Here is a 14,542-nt window from a genome sequence, read left to right on the forward strand (position 1 = left end):
TCATCAAGGTAAGGGAACGTTTGTTCCCCTTACCTTGGGGCTGTATTGCAGTTGCATCGGCACTGGAAAGATGGATAGGATTGGGCCCTAGGTATGCACATCCCAATAGTCTTGTAACTCTGACAGTATGGCACTATCTAACTCCTAATGATGCTGATTATTGGAATTTTACTGTAGTTTGCCACCAGCACGAACCCCATTTTGCACCTGAACAAACCAACTATTATTCTAATATTTTGTTATACCAAGACTACTGGCACAAACCTGGATAAGTCAGTTGCCCTGTTTGTTTGCAGCAGCCAAATGGGCAAACCAGTAAATTTTCAGACTCTTTGGCCAGTGTGACTTGAGCTCTCATATGCAAGCCTTCTTCAAGAGATGCACCAGATGAAGCAAGTAGTTGCATATGAAAGTTAAAGTCACTAAAGACTTTTTAATTCTTGACATTTATTTATAAGACACTTAATTCACTTCACATACATTATTCTCAATAATTATTTATATAGCACTAACAGTGTATGGAGCACTTTATACAGAGAGAGAGGACAAATCTCTGCCCGGAGTTGCTTACAATCTCGATGCAAGGAAAACAATAGAGGGAAGTGAGGCAAATGGAAGCAGGGGGTGGTAGAGAAGAATGTGTGATTAGTTGTTGTACTCAGTTACTTGTACTTGATCTCAGCTGCAGTAGGTATCATAACCTTTACAATAATATGTTAAAGGTACAGTATTGTTTCCCTATTGGAGTTTGGGTGGTGGGAGGGATTGAGAGATGGTCATTGGTTCTCTACAGAGTTCATAGTTGAAATGAGATTTGAACCAGGGATCTCCTAACTAACACTCTTACCCACCACACTAACTTAAGGTGGCCCAATGCACCTGCTTACCTTGGTACCAATTAGCTGAGGAGCTGAGATGAGATCAGCAAGAGAGGTTTTGTCAAGGTAGGACAGGGACATATGGCACAGACTGGACCCTGCTAAGAAGCCTGTACTACACAAGACTGTCTGTGCAGAAAGAATGAGCTAACTGTTATCAGGGAATTCAAAGATGATGGGTCACAAGCTCATTATTTTTAATATGATCTACAGCCAAAAACCACATCGGGAGAGGCCTGGGTCTCTTAAGCAAGAGCTGCAAGTCATGGTGAGCTGCAAACAAAACCACAATAACTTGAAGAACGATAACAGAAACAGTGTGAGTCCTAGATCTAGGGAACTCCACTACAGAGCTCAGGATGTTTGCTGCCCGTTATTTTGATGGTAGCCACAATTGAAGGGTCTGTCTCAACAACTTCAGAGCTGTTTGTGTGGTTTTTTACACTACTCTTCCACCCATACAAAAATAACTTTTCAGGAAAAAAAAAATCAGCATACACTGTGATAAATCCTACAGATTCTGTCTGGAGTTTTGAGTAAATCAGGAAGTTCCATTCTAGACAACCAGAGAAACAAAAGCAACAGAACTTCCAAGTGACAGATGCACTGCATTATACCCTCTAAATATAGCAGGAACGGATCTCTGCAAAAAGAAAAGTAAACTATTTTGGTAAACCAAGACAAGTAAACCACTAAGGTACATGCTGAGGGCTGACCTGGCGATCCAGCAGGATTTACCTGGAATATTCCAATTTGGGGAGGATCAGGTACATCCCAATACACAGAATGATGAAGATGTCTGCTGTCAGGAAGTAAGCCAGAGCACTGTCTGTAACGCTGGAAGCTGCCGCCAGATCCACCATGGATGCTACAGCACTCACTGTTCCTCCCATGGCCTGACCTACATGGCAAGGGAAGGGGGTGAGGAGAAGAAGAGTCAATCAACTGTGTAATTAGCCCTAGACTATGCTGGATCAGCCAAAGTCAGACACTTTGGTTAAGGTGCTGCTCTGAAGTCAAATTCAACAAGCTGGAACTGAAATAGAAAGAACAGCGAACGAAAATGAAGCTAACATTCAAATTTCAACACATTTCAGCTGCACTACACTGCAATACTGCATAGCTAGATGGCTGGTCTGCTCATGGCCCGCTGGCCTTTTGTCATTTTCTACCACCATGTTCCTGTTAGCTTGTGCTCATTATCACTTTCCTTCCCATTCCCTTTGCACATGTGGAGTCTTGTCGTTAGTTTTTTGTTATTCACAAAACTACACATATGTACCCAGATTGGAAAATTACACCATTTCTGCAACAGAGCAATAACAATAACATGCAAGCGTGACACTGAGACCAACAAGAAGTGCATGTAGGAGAGTGAATCAGGAAGAAAGACGTGCTCACCTGGATATGGGTATCAATGACCTGGGGCTTATCAGGATGGAAAGGGGGAGGGGAGCTACATGGAAAGCAATTTTGTAATTTGGAGGAATTTGAAAGCGGTTTTCGAGGTAGCAGTTTAGGGAAGCTATTCTTTGGAAAAAGTGATATTTATCTCACGTAGTCTTTGCAGGAATTCTGTGAAGAAATCAGACTCCGGCTAGAATCCTGAGAATCCCAACTATTTGAAATGGTTAAGTAAGGATGACTTCACATGATCCATTTTTACAGGAAAATGGTCACCAACAGTACAGTTCTTAGTTTATTTACCCAGAAGCATCTTTCACTATGCTCAGGGGGTTTAAATTTTTTCAGGACTGTAGCTCTCATAACTCCAAAATGCAAAAGGTTTAAACAATTGTTATAGGTGAGGAGAGAACAAAAGACACAGGCAGAAATGCTGGGAAGTGGTACTGCGGTGGCCTTGTAGGTTAAGCCATCTGCCCTTCCATCTCTGTTGCCAGAGAGCTCCTCCACATAATGGCCTGCACATACACAGGGTGGCTTTCCATCTCTGCACTAAAAATAAAATAAACTTACAATCCAGCATCCTGTAAATGGCATGCGGTTTCCAACAGAGACTGTGAAGGTCTCCAGAATGGGTCAACCCCTAATAACAGTCTTTGCCACAGCCAAGAAAAGAATGTTTGAAATCTCTGTATTGATTTTCATGTGTTTTCTCCTCACCCCGCCTTCCTTCTATCTTCAGGTAAGTTTTCACTGTTATCAACGCCTCCAAAACCTCAAGGGGCCTCATCATTCATAGCTGCAAACTTGGAACTCATCAGTTATGGAAATGCATGTTAATGCTGAATATAAAATGAGACAATGCAAAGTTTCATATTTTTTTGAGATATAAACAAACATGGAGCTGAATGCAGATGTTTTTCTTTTATATAAAAAATTAACTAATTCAATAGAGCTACCACAAGATTACAGTTCAGAGAGAGAGAGAGAGAGAGAGAGAGAGAGAGAGAGAGAGAGAGAGAGAGAGAGAGAGAGAGAGAGAGAATAAAAGAATGATCAGAATTTGAATTAAAAGCCCAGAGAAGAGGGTATCCACAGAAACTGAGAAGTCATTTCACATGACTTGCTGAGTTTCCTTAGGACTTCCTTTTAAACATGCCATTACTTGAAAAGTCAGCAAACAGAATCGTCATGTGATTAGCTGCAGCCAAAACCTCAAGTTCAAAGAGAGGATCTTGTCTGCAAACAATTAAAAGGCTCAGCAATTGGAGATGACCCATTCATTGCCTTGTGATGCATTTAGGTATCAAAGGGAGATTTTAGATATCAAAGGGAGAAACTTACCTGAAATCAATGCCTGGGAATTCCTCATGGGGAAACATCCTGTCAGGCCAAAGATGCTGCTGTTGAAAATTGTGGCAGCACTGCTGATGACAACCACACAAACAATGGTGATGATAAAAAACAATGGAGTCCAAGAAGAGGTGTCCACTTTCACTAGCACTGTGAGCACCACGAAAATAGTCAACATGATGGCTAAGGAGAAGAGAATGCGGATGCCCACAGGGACTCTGGAAAAGAAACAGAATGGTCAGCATGTAATTTCTTAACAAACAAACTTGCTCTTTTCATGAGCCCTTGTAACTTATGAACTTACACCCCATCTTACAACACCTCTTTAAAAAACAGCATTAGTATTTTAAAAAAACAGTATAAAGAAGCTAGAGGGAGCCGATAATAATCACCTTTGGGGGTGCTTCCTGACTCATCTGGTGGGTCACTGTGAGATACAGGAAGCTGAACTAGATGAGCCTTTGGCCTGATCCAATGGGGCTCTTCTTATGTTAGGGAATCAGTTGAAACCATCAGATTAACAAGGCAAATACTTGCCAGAGAATACTGGCAGAATACTTGTTTCTCGTCAAAAGAAGGAGAAGCATTACTGGAGAAGGGAGGCAAACGAGCCTCCATAAGTGAGTTCCAAAGTGTAGGCTGGCCACAGAAATGCTCTCATGCATGCCAAAAAGCTGGAAGCGGAGAAGGGACTCTGATTGATCTCAGTGGATTGGTAGCAGACTCACATGACAGGAGATGATTAGTTAGTATCAGGATAACTAAGGGCCCAATCCTATCCAACACTGAGGCAGCCAAAGTGCAGCCCTGAGGTAGGGGAGCAAACATTCCTTTACCTTGAGGAGGGCTCCATGACTGCTTTTCCAGCACAGAATGCAGCACACACCCCATTATCATGGCTGCATCAGTGTTGGAAAGTTGGATAGGACTGAGCCCCAAGCCATTCAGGGTATTAAAAGTAATAACCAGCACTTTAAGTGGGCCTGGAAATAAACCAGAAGCCAGTGAGGCTGCTACAAGAGGGAGTCACATACCCCTGAAAACTGAGTAGTTAAAACTTCAGTTGCTGCATTTTGGACTAGTGCCTCACAGCCCTACCCCAGAGAGTCAGTCCAGAATACTGCTATGGCCAATGGAACTGAATACGGCCGAGAAATCCAACAGGCAAATTGGCCAGAGACTCTGTTGCCATAACAGACTGCGGAAGATTCTGGCTTTGATGCACGGGTGTGTCTACAGGAAACACAACGTTCTAACAGCAAATTGAAACTCTCTTATTTCCAGGCCACTTCACTGAATTGAAAAGAATAGAGACGATTATCCACTTTGGCCAACTCCAAGTCTGATGTTCGCTTTAATGCAATTTAATTGCAAAAATGGAAAACACTGCATTTTCTCCCAGGACGCTCTAAGTGCCTTGCTACAATACTGATTTAAAACGTGCAGGCATGACCAGGCTGCTCAGGGGCAGGCTGTGGATGTGACAGCCCTGGGGGATTCTCCAGGAACGTAAGAGAAGGCAGGTAGCTAGAGAGACGGAACTGTGTTAGCTGTTGCTCTGAACTACTGCTTTAGGGAGGGAGAAACCACAAACAAGACAAAAACAGTTGGAAGTTTGGGGCAGGAAATATTTTATTCGCTATCAAGTGTACAGATTCTACTTTTTCCATCAGTGCTTATACTTAATCCAGTCTCTCTATGAACCCAGGTAAAGCTGGAAATGCCAAGTTCTAAAAGAAATAGCAAAATACAGCAACAGCAGGAATGGAATCTGTCTGGGGAATACAGCAGACTGGGGAAAAGCAATTGCGTGCTTACCACTACAAGATAATTAGCTGCCTGAACAGGAAAGTTACTTATTATAGACACTGAAGACTTTATCAGATCCCCTTCAGTGCAGATAGGAGAAAAGAAGAGAGAGAGAGAAAGTGACCAGTGCCTAGCAGATGAAAGCTTCCTCCAGTTCTCCTTCGGGTTGAGGACCCTGGCTTAAATGTCCCTTTGTGATGTATGTTCTCCTCCAAGAGACCCCAGATGTGATATACTTCATGCCATGTAACTGCACAGGTTAGAAATGTTGCCTGCCTGATTCAGGGACGCCTGAAAAATGTAACCTGCTTGCACGGAATACTTTTAAAGACACACAATAAACCAATAGAAGGGATGTCTGTGCAAACAAGAGCACGAGGAAGAGTTTTACTTCTTGCACCCTCCACACAAGAGCAATGCTTCATGTCTTCCTCATTCTCTCCCCAAAATGCAACCTTCAGTCACGCAAACTTGAAATGTTTCAGAAGCCTCATCATATTTTAGCCATCACAGAGGCCCTTAGCAAGGGTGGAGCATAGAATAACTATAAGTTACTCTCCAGAGGCTACTGAACTACAGGGAACCGATTTGCTCCAGAGTTTCCATAAATGCAAGCCTGCCTCATGTGTATTTATGACACTGAAAACTTAGCATAATAAAACACTTATTGATTATGGATGTGCCACTCAGCAGAATCAACAATGTGCCAAAGATAAATGAATGCTACATTTAAAATGTAATGCATTAAGCACATAATGGATTTTGTGAAATGGATTTCCAACCTGGAGAATATATAAGAGCAGGCGTTATCTCCAGGTTTCCTTCCTTTCCCTTTTTCTCTTTTCCCCTTTTCATGGCATAATGGGTGGGTGGGTGGGTGGGGGGAAATCCTGTTTTCTATTTCAGGAATTCTTCAGTAGTGGTAATGGAGAACATCAGGGCATTTACACACAGAGGTATTTACACCACATTTAAGCAAATGAGTCTTTTCTCCACTATTCCAATGATCTAATCCAGGGGTGCCCAAACCCCGGCCTGGGGGCCACTTGTGGCCCTCAGGGGCTCCCAATCAGGCCCTCGGGGAGCCCCCAGTCTCCAATGATTCTCGGGCCCTCCAGAGACTTGCTGGAGCCCATGCTGGCCTGATGCAACTGCTCTCAGCATTAGGACAACTGTTTGACCTCTCACCTGAGCTGTGGGATGACGGCTCCCTCTACTACTTGCTATTTCACATTTGTGATGCAGCAGTGGCAGAGAAGGAAAGGCTGCCCTTGCTTTGTGCAACGCCTTTTATAGGCCTTGAGCTACTGCAAGACCTTCATTCATTGATATAAGTTCCATATTAAGTCTAATAAATTCATTTATGTAAATTTATTCAAATTCGAAATGTAAATTAATTCTTTTTTTCCCCGACATAGTGTCAGAGAGATGATATGGCCCTCCTGCCAAAATGTTTGGACACCCCTGATCTAATCCATAGTCCCCACTTCTAACTCTCATGGTGGATCTGAGATTTTCAAATGACTTTCCACACATTCACTTGCTAAGGTCTGTAAAGAACCAGAAAGATGAAAGGCATCAGCATCTGCAGAGCATCACAGGCACTGAAATGCAGAAACTACAGTTCTGGGAGTAAAAGGGAGATAAGAGGAGTTGCATCACAGGAGTTCTTTTGTAAAGATTTCCACCCTGTAGGTGGGAAGCTCTATTGTGTTGTTTCTCTACCTCTCCTGGCAGGAAATGATGGACATAAGAGGAACACCCTTCTGTGTTCTGCCAAACTCTAGCCTCAACACACACAAATCTCTGGATGCAGAGACAGAAGATATATACGTAGTTGCCTGAAATAGCTGCCTGAGGGCCCAATCCTATCCAATTTTCCAGTGCCGGTGCAGCTGTGCCAAGGGGACGTGCACTGCTTCCTGCAACGGGGAAGCAGTCACGGAGGCCTCCTCAAGGTAATGGAATGTTTGTTCCATTATCTCAGGTTTGCATTGTGGTTGCACTGGTGCTGGAAAGTTGGATAGGACTGGGCCCTGAGAAATGAGTCCTTTAAGGGACTGCTTAAAGTTAGAAACAAAAGCCTCAGCTACACAAGAATAGTAGCTCTTGGCTTGATTAGGAAGACAATTTGTAGAAGTTTTGTTAAACTTCAAATGCCCATCACCACCCTGACACTCTTCCCAACATTCATTGACTTGCCCACCTTCTTCTGTGACAGAAGCCATTCAGATAAAGTGCCTAGGGATGAAATCTTACCCTCAGGTAGCTTGGCTATCTTTATCAACCCATTATTAAGCAACCCCCTGCAAGTGGCCTTCTTCCACTACTGCTCTGCATATCAGCGGCACACACACAGAATCACAAGTAGCTATATACTGCTATCCAATGTCAAGAGTAATCCAGGCCACCATTGGCAGCTGATGGACATAGCAATTAACTAGGTAACCTTGCTTATTGCTTTTCCCTCTCACTTGACAATGTAAGTTACTACGCTAACTCGTTAGTCCCAAGTTTTTTTTTGCAGCACTACACTGTGGTATAACCACCTGTTTGAAAAAGAGTTCTGTGCAGTTTGAAAGCTTGCCATTTTCTCCTGCAATGACGCTGGTCCAATAAAAGGTATCATACATGTACAATTCTGGACACTGTCCTTTTTTAGCAAAGGACTAAAAGAAGTACTATGCAACAAGACAATCACTTTGAGAAGCAATACTGTGCAGGATTTTCTGCCCATCAAGAATTTTTAGCATGACTTCAAGTCTACCGCTGCGCTGGCACTGCAACCTGGGGAGAGAAGCAGCATTGGCAGGACTGTGTGGGAGGGGGGAAAACGGTGGGGACTAAATGCAGATGCACTTACTTGTTGACGAGCAGGAAGTTCCCAATCAAGCAGAGCACAGAAGGCACAGTGGAAGCCACGGAAATGTAGCTTTCAAAGAAGTCCTAGGAAAAAATCATAAATGTCAAAAAAGGTTTGAAAAACTAAGCTGCAAAAAGAACCAAAGCAGGACAGGACATTATATGACTAGTCCCAGAGGCTCTCTTGTGCAGATCAAAATCACCAGGACACAGTGGCCCAAGGTCATGGTCTCCCAGTATTGCGAACCATACAAGCCCAGAGACTTTGCAAAGTGATTAAACCTGCAGCGCTCTATTTGTTTAGCTGAGAAATATGTCCACTACTGTAAACTTCAAGATCTCCTTACTGTGCTTTGGGAAAGCGCATTGTATGGTGACCTTTTCTTGGTTCTAATGAGACAGAGTAAAAACATGAGGGGAGGAAGAAAAGGGTGTGACTTACATTTCCCCCTTATCCTTCACAAATTGCACCAGCAATCACGATACCTGATGTGAATTTTTAAAGTAAATTACACTGGTTGTCTCCAGATTGGACAAAAACCTCCACCAAGCTCTAGAACAGGTTTATAGCTTGCTGTTTGCCTGGGATGTGCAACAGTGGCCTTGTGGGCACTCAAGCAGCATATTATGCCCAGAATAGCATGCATGACATTATTCCATAGGAGAATAAAAATAAAAGACTCCATATCCCAGAATGTTGCCCTGGGTACAGAATTCAATTTCCATTTAAAAGCAGCATATTTTTGCTTCTTTTGTGAAAATATGCTAAAAATAATGTCAGTAATGCCTGCTAAAATCCCCTAAAACACTGGTGGGTCACAACCCATATGGGGAACTGGAAGCTTGGCATTCCACCTTAAGGGGCATGGCCCTGCACTGGCTGTCATGGGGTTGGGCAAGTGACCCTTTCCTTTAAGAGAGATTTTAAACTGGTTGCTAAGTAGAAGATAAGAAGCTATTTAGGTGTGGCTAATGTAATTTGGAGTATAAAACCTGGATGTGGCTTCACAGAGAGAAAGGGCAGCAGAAGAGAAGCTTGGGTTAGCAGTCCTTATGCTGGAGCATGTTAGAAGCCAGCTGAGGGAGTATTAGGCTTCGGACTGTCCTGTAATGTTGGTAACGCAGTAACCCTACTATCATGTAAATAAGCTAGCTAACTTGTTTTGTATGCTGCTGAAAATGCATGGTACTAATGTTTATGGAGCAACAAGGGCTCCCTTAAAGAACTAACCTTTTCTTGTAATAAAGTTCTTCTATTTTGAAGATTAAGAGCAATCCATTTTATTGACCAGGGGAATGTATTTCAAAAGAACCTGGGCTCTTGTGGTGTTATAAGCAGACACATTATCCTCAAGGGTTAGATGGATGAGGCTGGTGAAAGAGGGTGCAGGTTGCATCCTGCCAGGGCTTGGGAATTGCCCCAATCCCTCCCTGACCCCTTGGATGATAATCGTGACACCGGCAGCAGTGATGGTACTGCTGCGATTGCACTGCTGCTTCACCCAAGAGGCATTGGTTGTACGTGGGGGCAGCGCTGTCCTCCTGGGGGGGCAGGGACCCCACAGATGCCTCTGCAGGGCTCACCAAGCCTCAGAATTCTTAAAAATAGCGATTGCGGACCACTTCCAGTTTCACGATCGCAAACCAGAAGTGGGTCGCAGTCACTATTTTTACACATTCTAGGGTTTGGGGAGCCTGTTGAGGTGTCTTCGGGCTCCCCACCATGCCCAAGGAAGCTGGTGCTACTGGGGTAAGTATAACCCCACCTTCATCCCTGGCAGTAGCACAATCCTAGTGATGGCGTCACTGCCTTCACCTCTCCCAGGCAACAACTTACATGGTTTCCAACTTCCCTGTAGTAGTTTGGAAACCACTGCCCTAAAATGTTTGTTGGCTTGCTTGCACCCACACATGTTTATATTAGGAATTTCAGGCCACTGGCGGTCTGAAATGGAGAGACTACCAGATTTTTCCCCGATTAGCAAAGCTTCCCTGTTTGGCTGCCTGGAAGTGACCAGGCAGAGAAGCTTTTCAGAGGTGGCTCTCTTTCTTCTTTCAAGCCTTCCATATGCCAGAGATTACTAACATAGGCACATTTGGGTGCGGACAGGCCAGTAAACATTTTTACGAGCTAGTAACCTGTGCTGACTTACTTACAGGAAGTTACACTGTAGCCTTGCAAATCATGCCAGCCTCTGAATTATGATTCTTAATTCTCTCAAACTTCCCTTATTTCATATATAAGGAAACTGTGGGCACAATCCTAACCAACTTTCTAGCACTGACATAAGGGCAATGCAACTCCGAGGTAAGGGAACAAACATTGCCTTATCTTGAGGAGGCCTCCATGACTGCCCCCCAACTGCAGGATGCAGCACACGCTCTACTGGCACAGCTATCAGTGCTGGAAATTTGGTTAGGATTGCAACCTAAGGTGCTCAATTCCATCCATGGTCCACAGTCCATACACCATGGTCCACAGTCACATACACCACAGCTTCTCACAGTAATGCAATATTTTAAGTATAGATTTACTCTGGAAAATTCTAAAGAAACTGGGTGAAATAATCTTGATTCTGATTTAAAAAAAACAAAACCATTTTCTCCAGTCTCCTAAAACAGTCCAATGAATATTCTAATAGTACAATCCTACACATCTACTCGGAATTAAGTCCCAATGAGTTTAATGGAACTGTGTATGGTATAGCACTGTAACCTAAATCAAAGGAAACTGAGGTTTATAATGGAAGGATATGACCCATATTAGCTATAGCTTCTCTAGTACCATACTATAATCTCTATATACAGTTAACAGTGCTGGATAATATTATGCATATTGATATAATTGTGCAATTCTCATGCCTCTGAATGGCAAAAGATTACCTACTGGCTTCAGCAAAAAGTATGCCCTGTGCTGCCAAGACGCTAGTGCAAAGTAGTTTTTTATTCAGCTTAAACTCAGCAGCAGAAGCAGCTGGGCTCCTGCTGGGCTAAAAAAGCAGTTCAAGCCCAGGGTGACAGCGCAAGGCACTAGAGCGTTACCTGGATCACAGGGCATGAAATTAGCAGCAGCATGCAGGCTGGAGCCAAGAACAGTTTGCAGTTGTTGTGAGCTCATCTTCACATAGGCACGTCCTGGTTCTAATGAGCCTGTGTGGGACCAGTAAACTCTTCCCTTCTCACCTCCCACTCCTGAGCACCAACATTCTGGCAGAAACCAGCTGCAAAAGCAAGCTGGAATCCTGGAAATGCCTGCAGCAGCCAAGAGACCAACCTCTTCTGAGATTCATCGTTCTGTTGGCCAGAATTTGAATGGGCACATCCCTTATATATATGTTTAATGCTTTCAAGGAAGTGTTTATGGTCACATGCAGGGCTTAATGTACTTTACACTAACCAAAAATAAATGGGACAGATACTGAAATGCAGACCATTCATTAAATTCAACTGGTTCAGAAAACAGCAGACATGGACGGGTAGGACTAATCACAGCTTGGAGGTGTTGGAAGATCTCTGCTGGCTGTCAGGTTATTTCTGGAGTGCCGGTTTTGACCTATAAAGCCCTAATGGTTGAAAACAATCTGGTGTCTGCTTGCATGTGAACCTGCCTGAATGTGCAGACCTTCACCGGTCATCCAAACAGCACCCACACATTTTCTAGGATCTCTTTGCAACTTTTACGATTAGAAATTTGTTTTTCAATTAAAAAGGAACACCAAGATTCTCACAGTCCATTCCACAAGCGCTGCAGCAACACCAGCATGGGGATCACTGCATCCCATGGAGAACTTTCAGTCACCGGAAATCCTGGGATAAGCTCCTGCCAGGTCTATTCGGACCTGTACCAGCAATCCATGTGGATCTGGGAAGGTGGAACAAGGTCAGGAAGGGGGCGAGGTTACAGCACACACTGCTGCCACTGAAATCGCCCCCTCTCCGGTCTCAGTCCACCCTCCTTCCCACCCCTGCCACTCTCCCATCCCCTACATGGACTTACCTGGGCTAGTGAGTGTCTGGCATCTGCTGGTATGTGGAGCTGGCCACTCCAGCGTGACAGCCGGAAAGACCTAGCACCGCCTAATGCTTGTTCCAGGGGCACTAGGCACCTTTAGGATTGCGCCCTCAGAGAGATGTATTTTGCACCCAATACTACATTCTGTATTTTTCTGGTCTTGCACAGAACTGGGGAAAATAGGCAGACTTGATTGTAACGTAGTCTTAGGGATGTGAAACCAGCACATGCACAGCAGACTCGTAAACTGTATTCCAATTAGGTGCTCAATGCTATATTGAAGAGCTGATGCACTAAGGGGAGGCATGCCAGAAACCCAACTTTCCTTGCAGTGGTGTAGCTAAGGAAGTGCAGGGGGTAGCAACTGCACTGGGCAACAAGCTTCAGTGTCTCCCTCCTTTTGCAACTGACTGCATTGTTTCAAGGAGCTCCCCAAAATGATTTTCTTGACCACCAGGAGACACTGATGGCCAGAGACCACGCAGTTCAATAGCCAATTATATCAAGACTTCTTCTTCTGTCTCATCCCTTCTACTAACAGGCCTCAAGCTGCACAAATTGTTAAACCTTAAGTTTCTCTTTGTCAGTCTTAAGGTAGACAGTCAATGTTGTATTGTGGTTAGCACAGGCTGGGACCAAGGAGAGCTGGGATCAAATCTCCATTCAGCCCTGAAGCTTACTACTTGACCTTAGGACAGTCACAATCTCTTGCCTAAACAATCTCACAGGGTTGTTGTGAGTAAAAAAAAGTAGGGGGAGCACAGGTGTACCCTGCAATTTTCACAGGGACCTTGTGGAGCCCTAACGGAGCTGTAGTTGGGCAGTTCTAGACTGCTCATCATCATCACTGCCAAGCACCAAAGCGCAGTGAAAGAAGCTGTGTGGGACTCCTATTCCAGCTGCACAGCCAAGTAGCTTAAACAAATTACTGGGGAGAACCACATGCCACCCCAAGCTCTTTGGATATAAAGATAACACCTATATGTTCCTGCATTAGGTCATGGGCACACCTGCTGAGCAACCCGCAGCACAAGGAGTAATTTGGGAGTGGGGGATGCATGGATCCTTCCCCTGTGTTGACATCATCACCCATGAAAATCTGCCATTCTTCGGACACAGGTTGAAAAAAGGAATTGCTAAGCAAGGATGCCACGTGGCTCGTGACAAATAGATTCACTAATCACCCATCTGATGCCCCTCATGCAGATCTGGCCAAAATTCAGGACTCATTACTGTCAGATAAGACTAGGAGTCCCATTTTATGTACTGATCAAACCTTTACCTTCTCTGTGCCTCAGTCATAGTTTTCTTCCTTACAGAACTGTAGTATCCACATCAGTTCTCTCTGGTCATTTATTACTAGGAAAATTTCTGACTGCATCATACTCTGAAAAACATCCAGATGGAAGGAAGTATAATTAAGCAGCATACTGCAGGGAATCACTCTGCTTAACAGGGATTGGTTCCAATCAGTGCTGAATCTCCAGAAAAAGAGGGGCCAGAGATCTTCTGGTCTAGAAGCCCTTCTTCCAAATACCTCCAAGAGGGGAGGGGGTCTCTGTAGTTACTTATCAATGAAACACTTCAGGAGCCTTTTCATCTATGCGCCAGGGTCATGCTTTGACACTGAAAACACAAGCTAGGGCTGAACATTGGTGAGTCCTGCCATGAATAAAGCCCCAACTGCAGTCTTTAATCATCAAAAATACGAGACTTGTGGCATCAAATCCAGGCTAACATCTTTAAAAAACAAATGACGATGACAATAGTATGACTGGACCATCAGCGCAACTCAGTGCTTCCTCAGATAGTAGGTCAGGCCTCATCAGCAGGCTGCCAGGCTCCTTGCTGTGCAGTCAACTTGGTATGTTGGACATACACGCACATTAGGCTACTTCTGCTGGCACTTCATTTCGCTTGAGCGTATCTAGCAATAACAGTGGTGTTATTAAAATTCCTGTGCAGTGGCAATGGAACTGCAGCCTTCTTCAAAACCCAAGTACTGGGAGATATTTTTAAAGCCTCCCATTTCCATTATGCCTTTGAAGGAGCAAACAACATTGGCTGAAAACATTCATCAACTTCATGGTAACTCAGGCGGAGCAGAGCACAGAAGAGAGCCTTGGATCTGACAGCCAGGAGTTAAGAAAGGGCAGGTGTCCAGATCAGAAAAGTACTGCATGACGTTAAATGTTCTTAGTTGGTTGGTTTAGGAAGCCTAAGC

The 14,542-nt window shown here is 44.1% G+C and overlaps 1 protein-coding gene across 1 annotated transcript in view; it reads right to left on the reverse strand.

Annotated features, from left to right (window-relative positions):
• SLC29A3 (solute carrier family 29 member 3) overlaps positions 1-14,542 on the reverse strand; it is a 41,464-nt gene that overhangs the window by 5,539 nt on the left and 21,383 nt on the right. Inside the window, exons 3-5 of the mRNA XM_066620422.1 lie at positions 8,308-8,390; positions 3,627-3,853; positions 1,617-1,779 (exon numbers count right to left, since the gene is read on the reverse strand). Coding sequence (XP_066476519.1) covers positions 1,617-1,779; positions 3,627-3,853; positions 8,308-8,390 — 473 coding nt within the window. The remainder of the gene's footprint in view (positions 1-1,616; positions 1,780-3,626; positions 3,854-8,307; positions 8,391-14,542) is intronic.

This window comes from Tiliqua scincoides, chromosome 3 (assembly GCF_035046505.1).
Source record: "Tiliqua scincoides isolate rTilSci1 chromosome 3, rTilSci1.hap2, whole genome shotgun sequence".
Classification (NCBI taxonomy): domain Eukaryota; kingdom Metazoa; phylum Chordata; class Lepidosauria; order Squamata; family Scincidae; genus Tiliqua; species Tiliqua scincoides.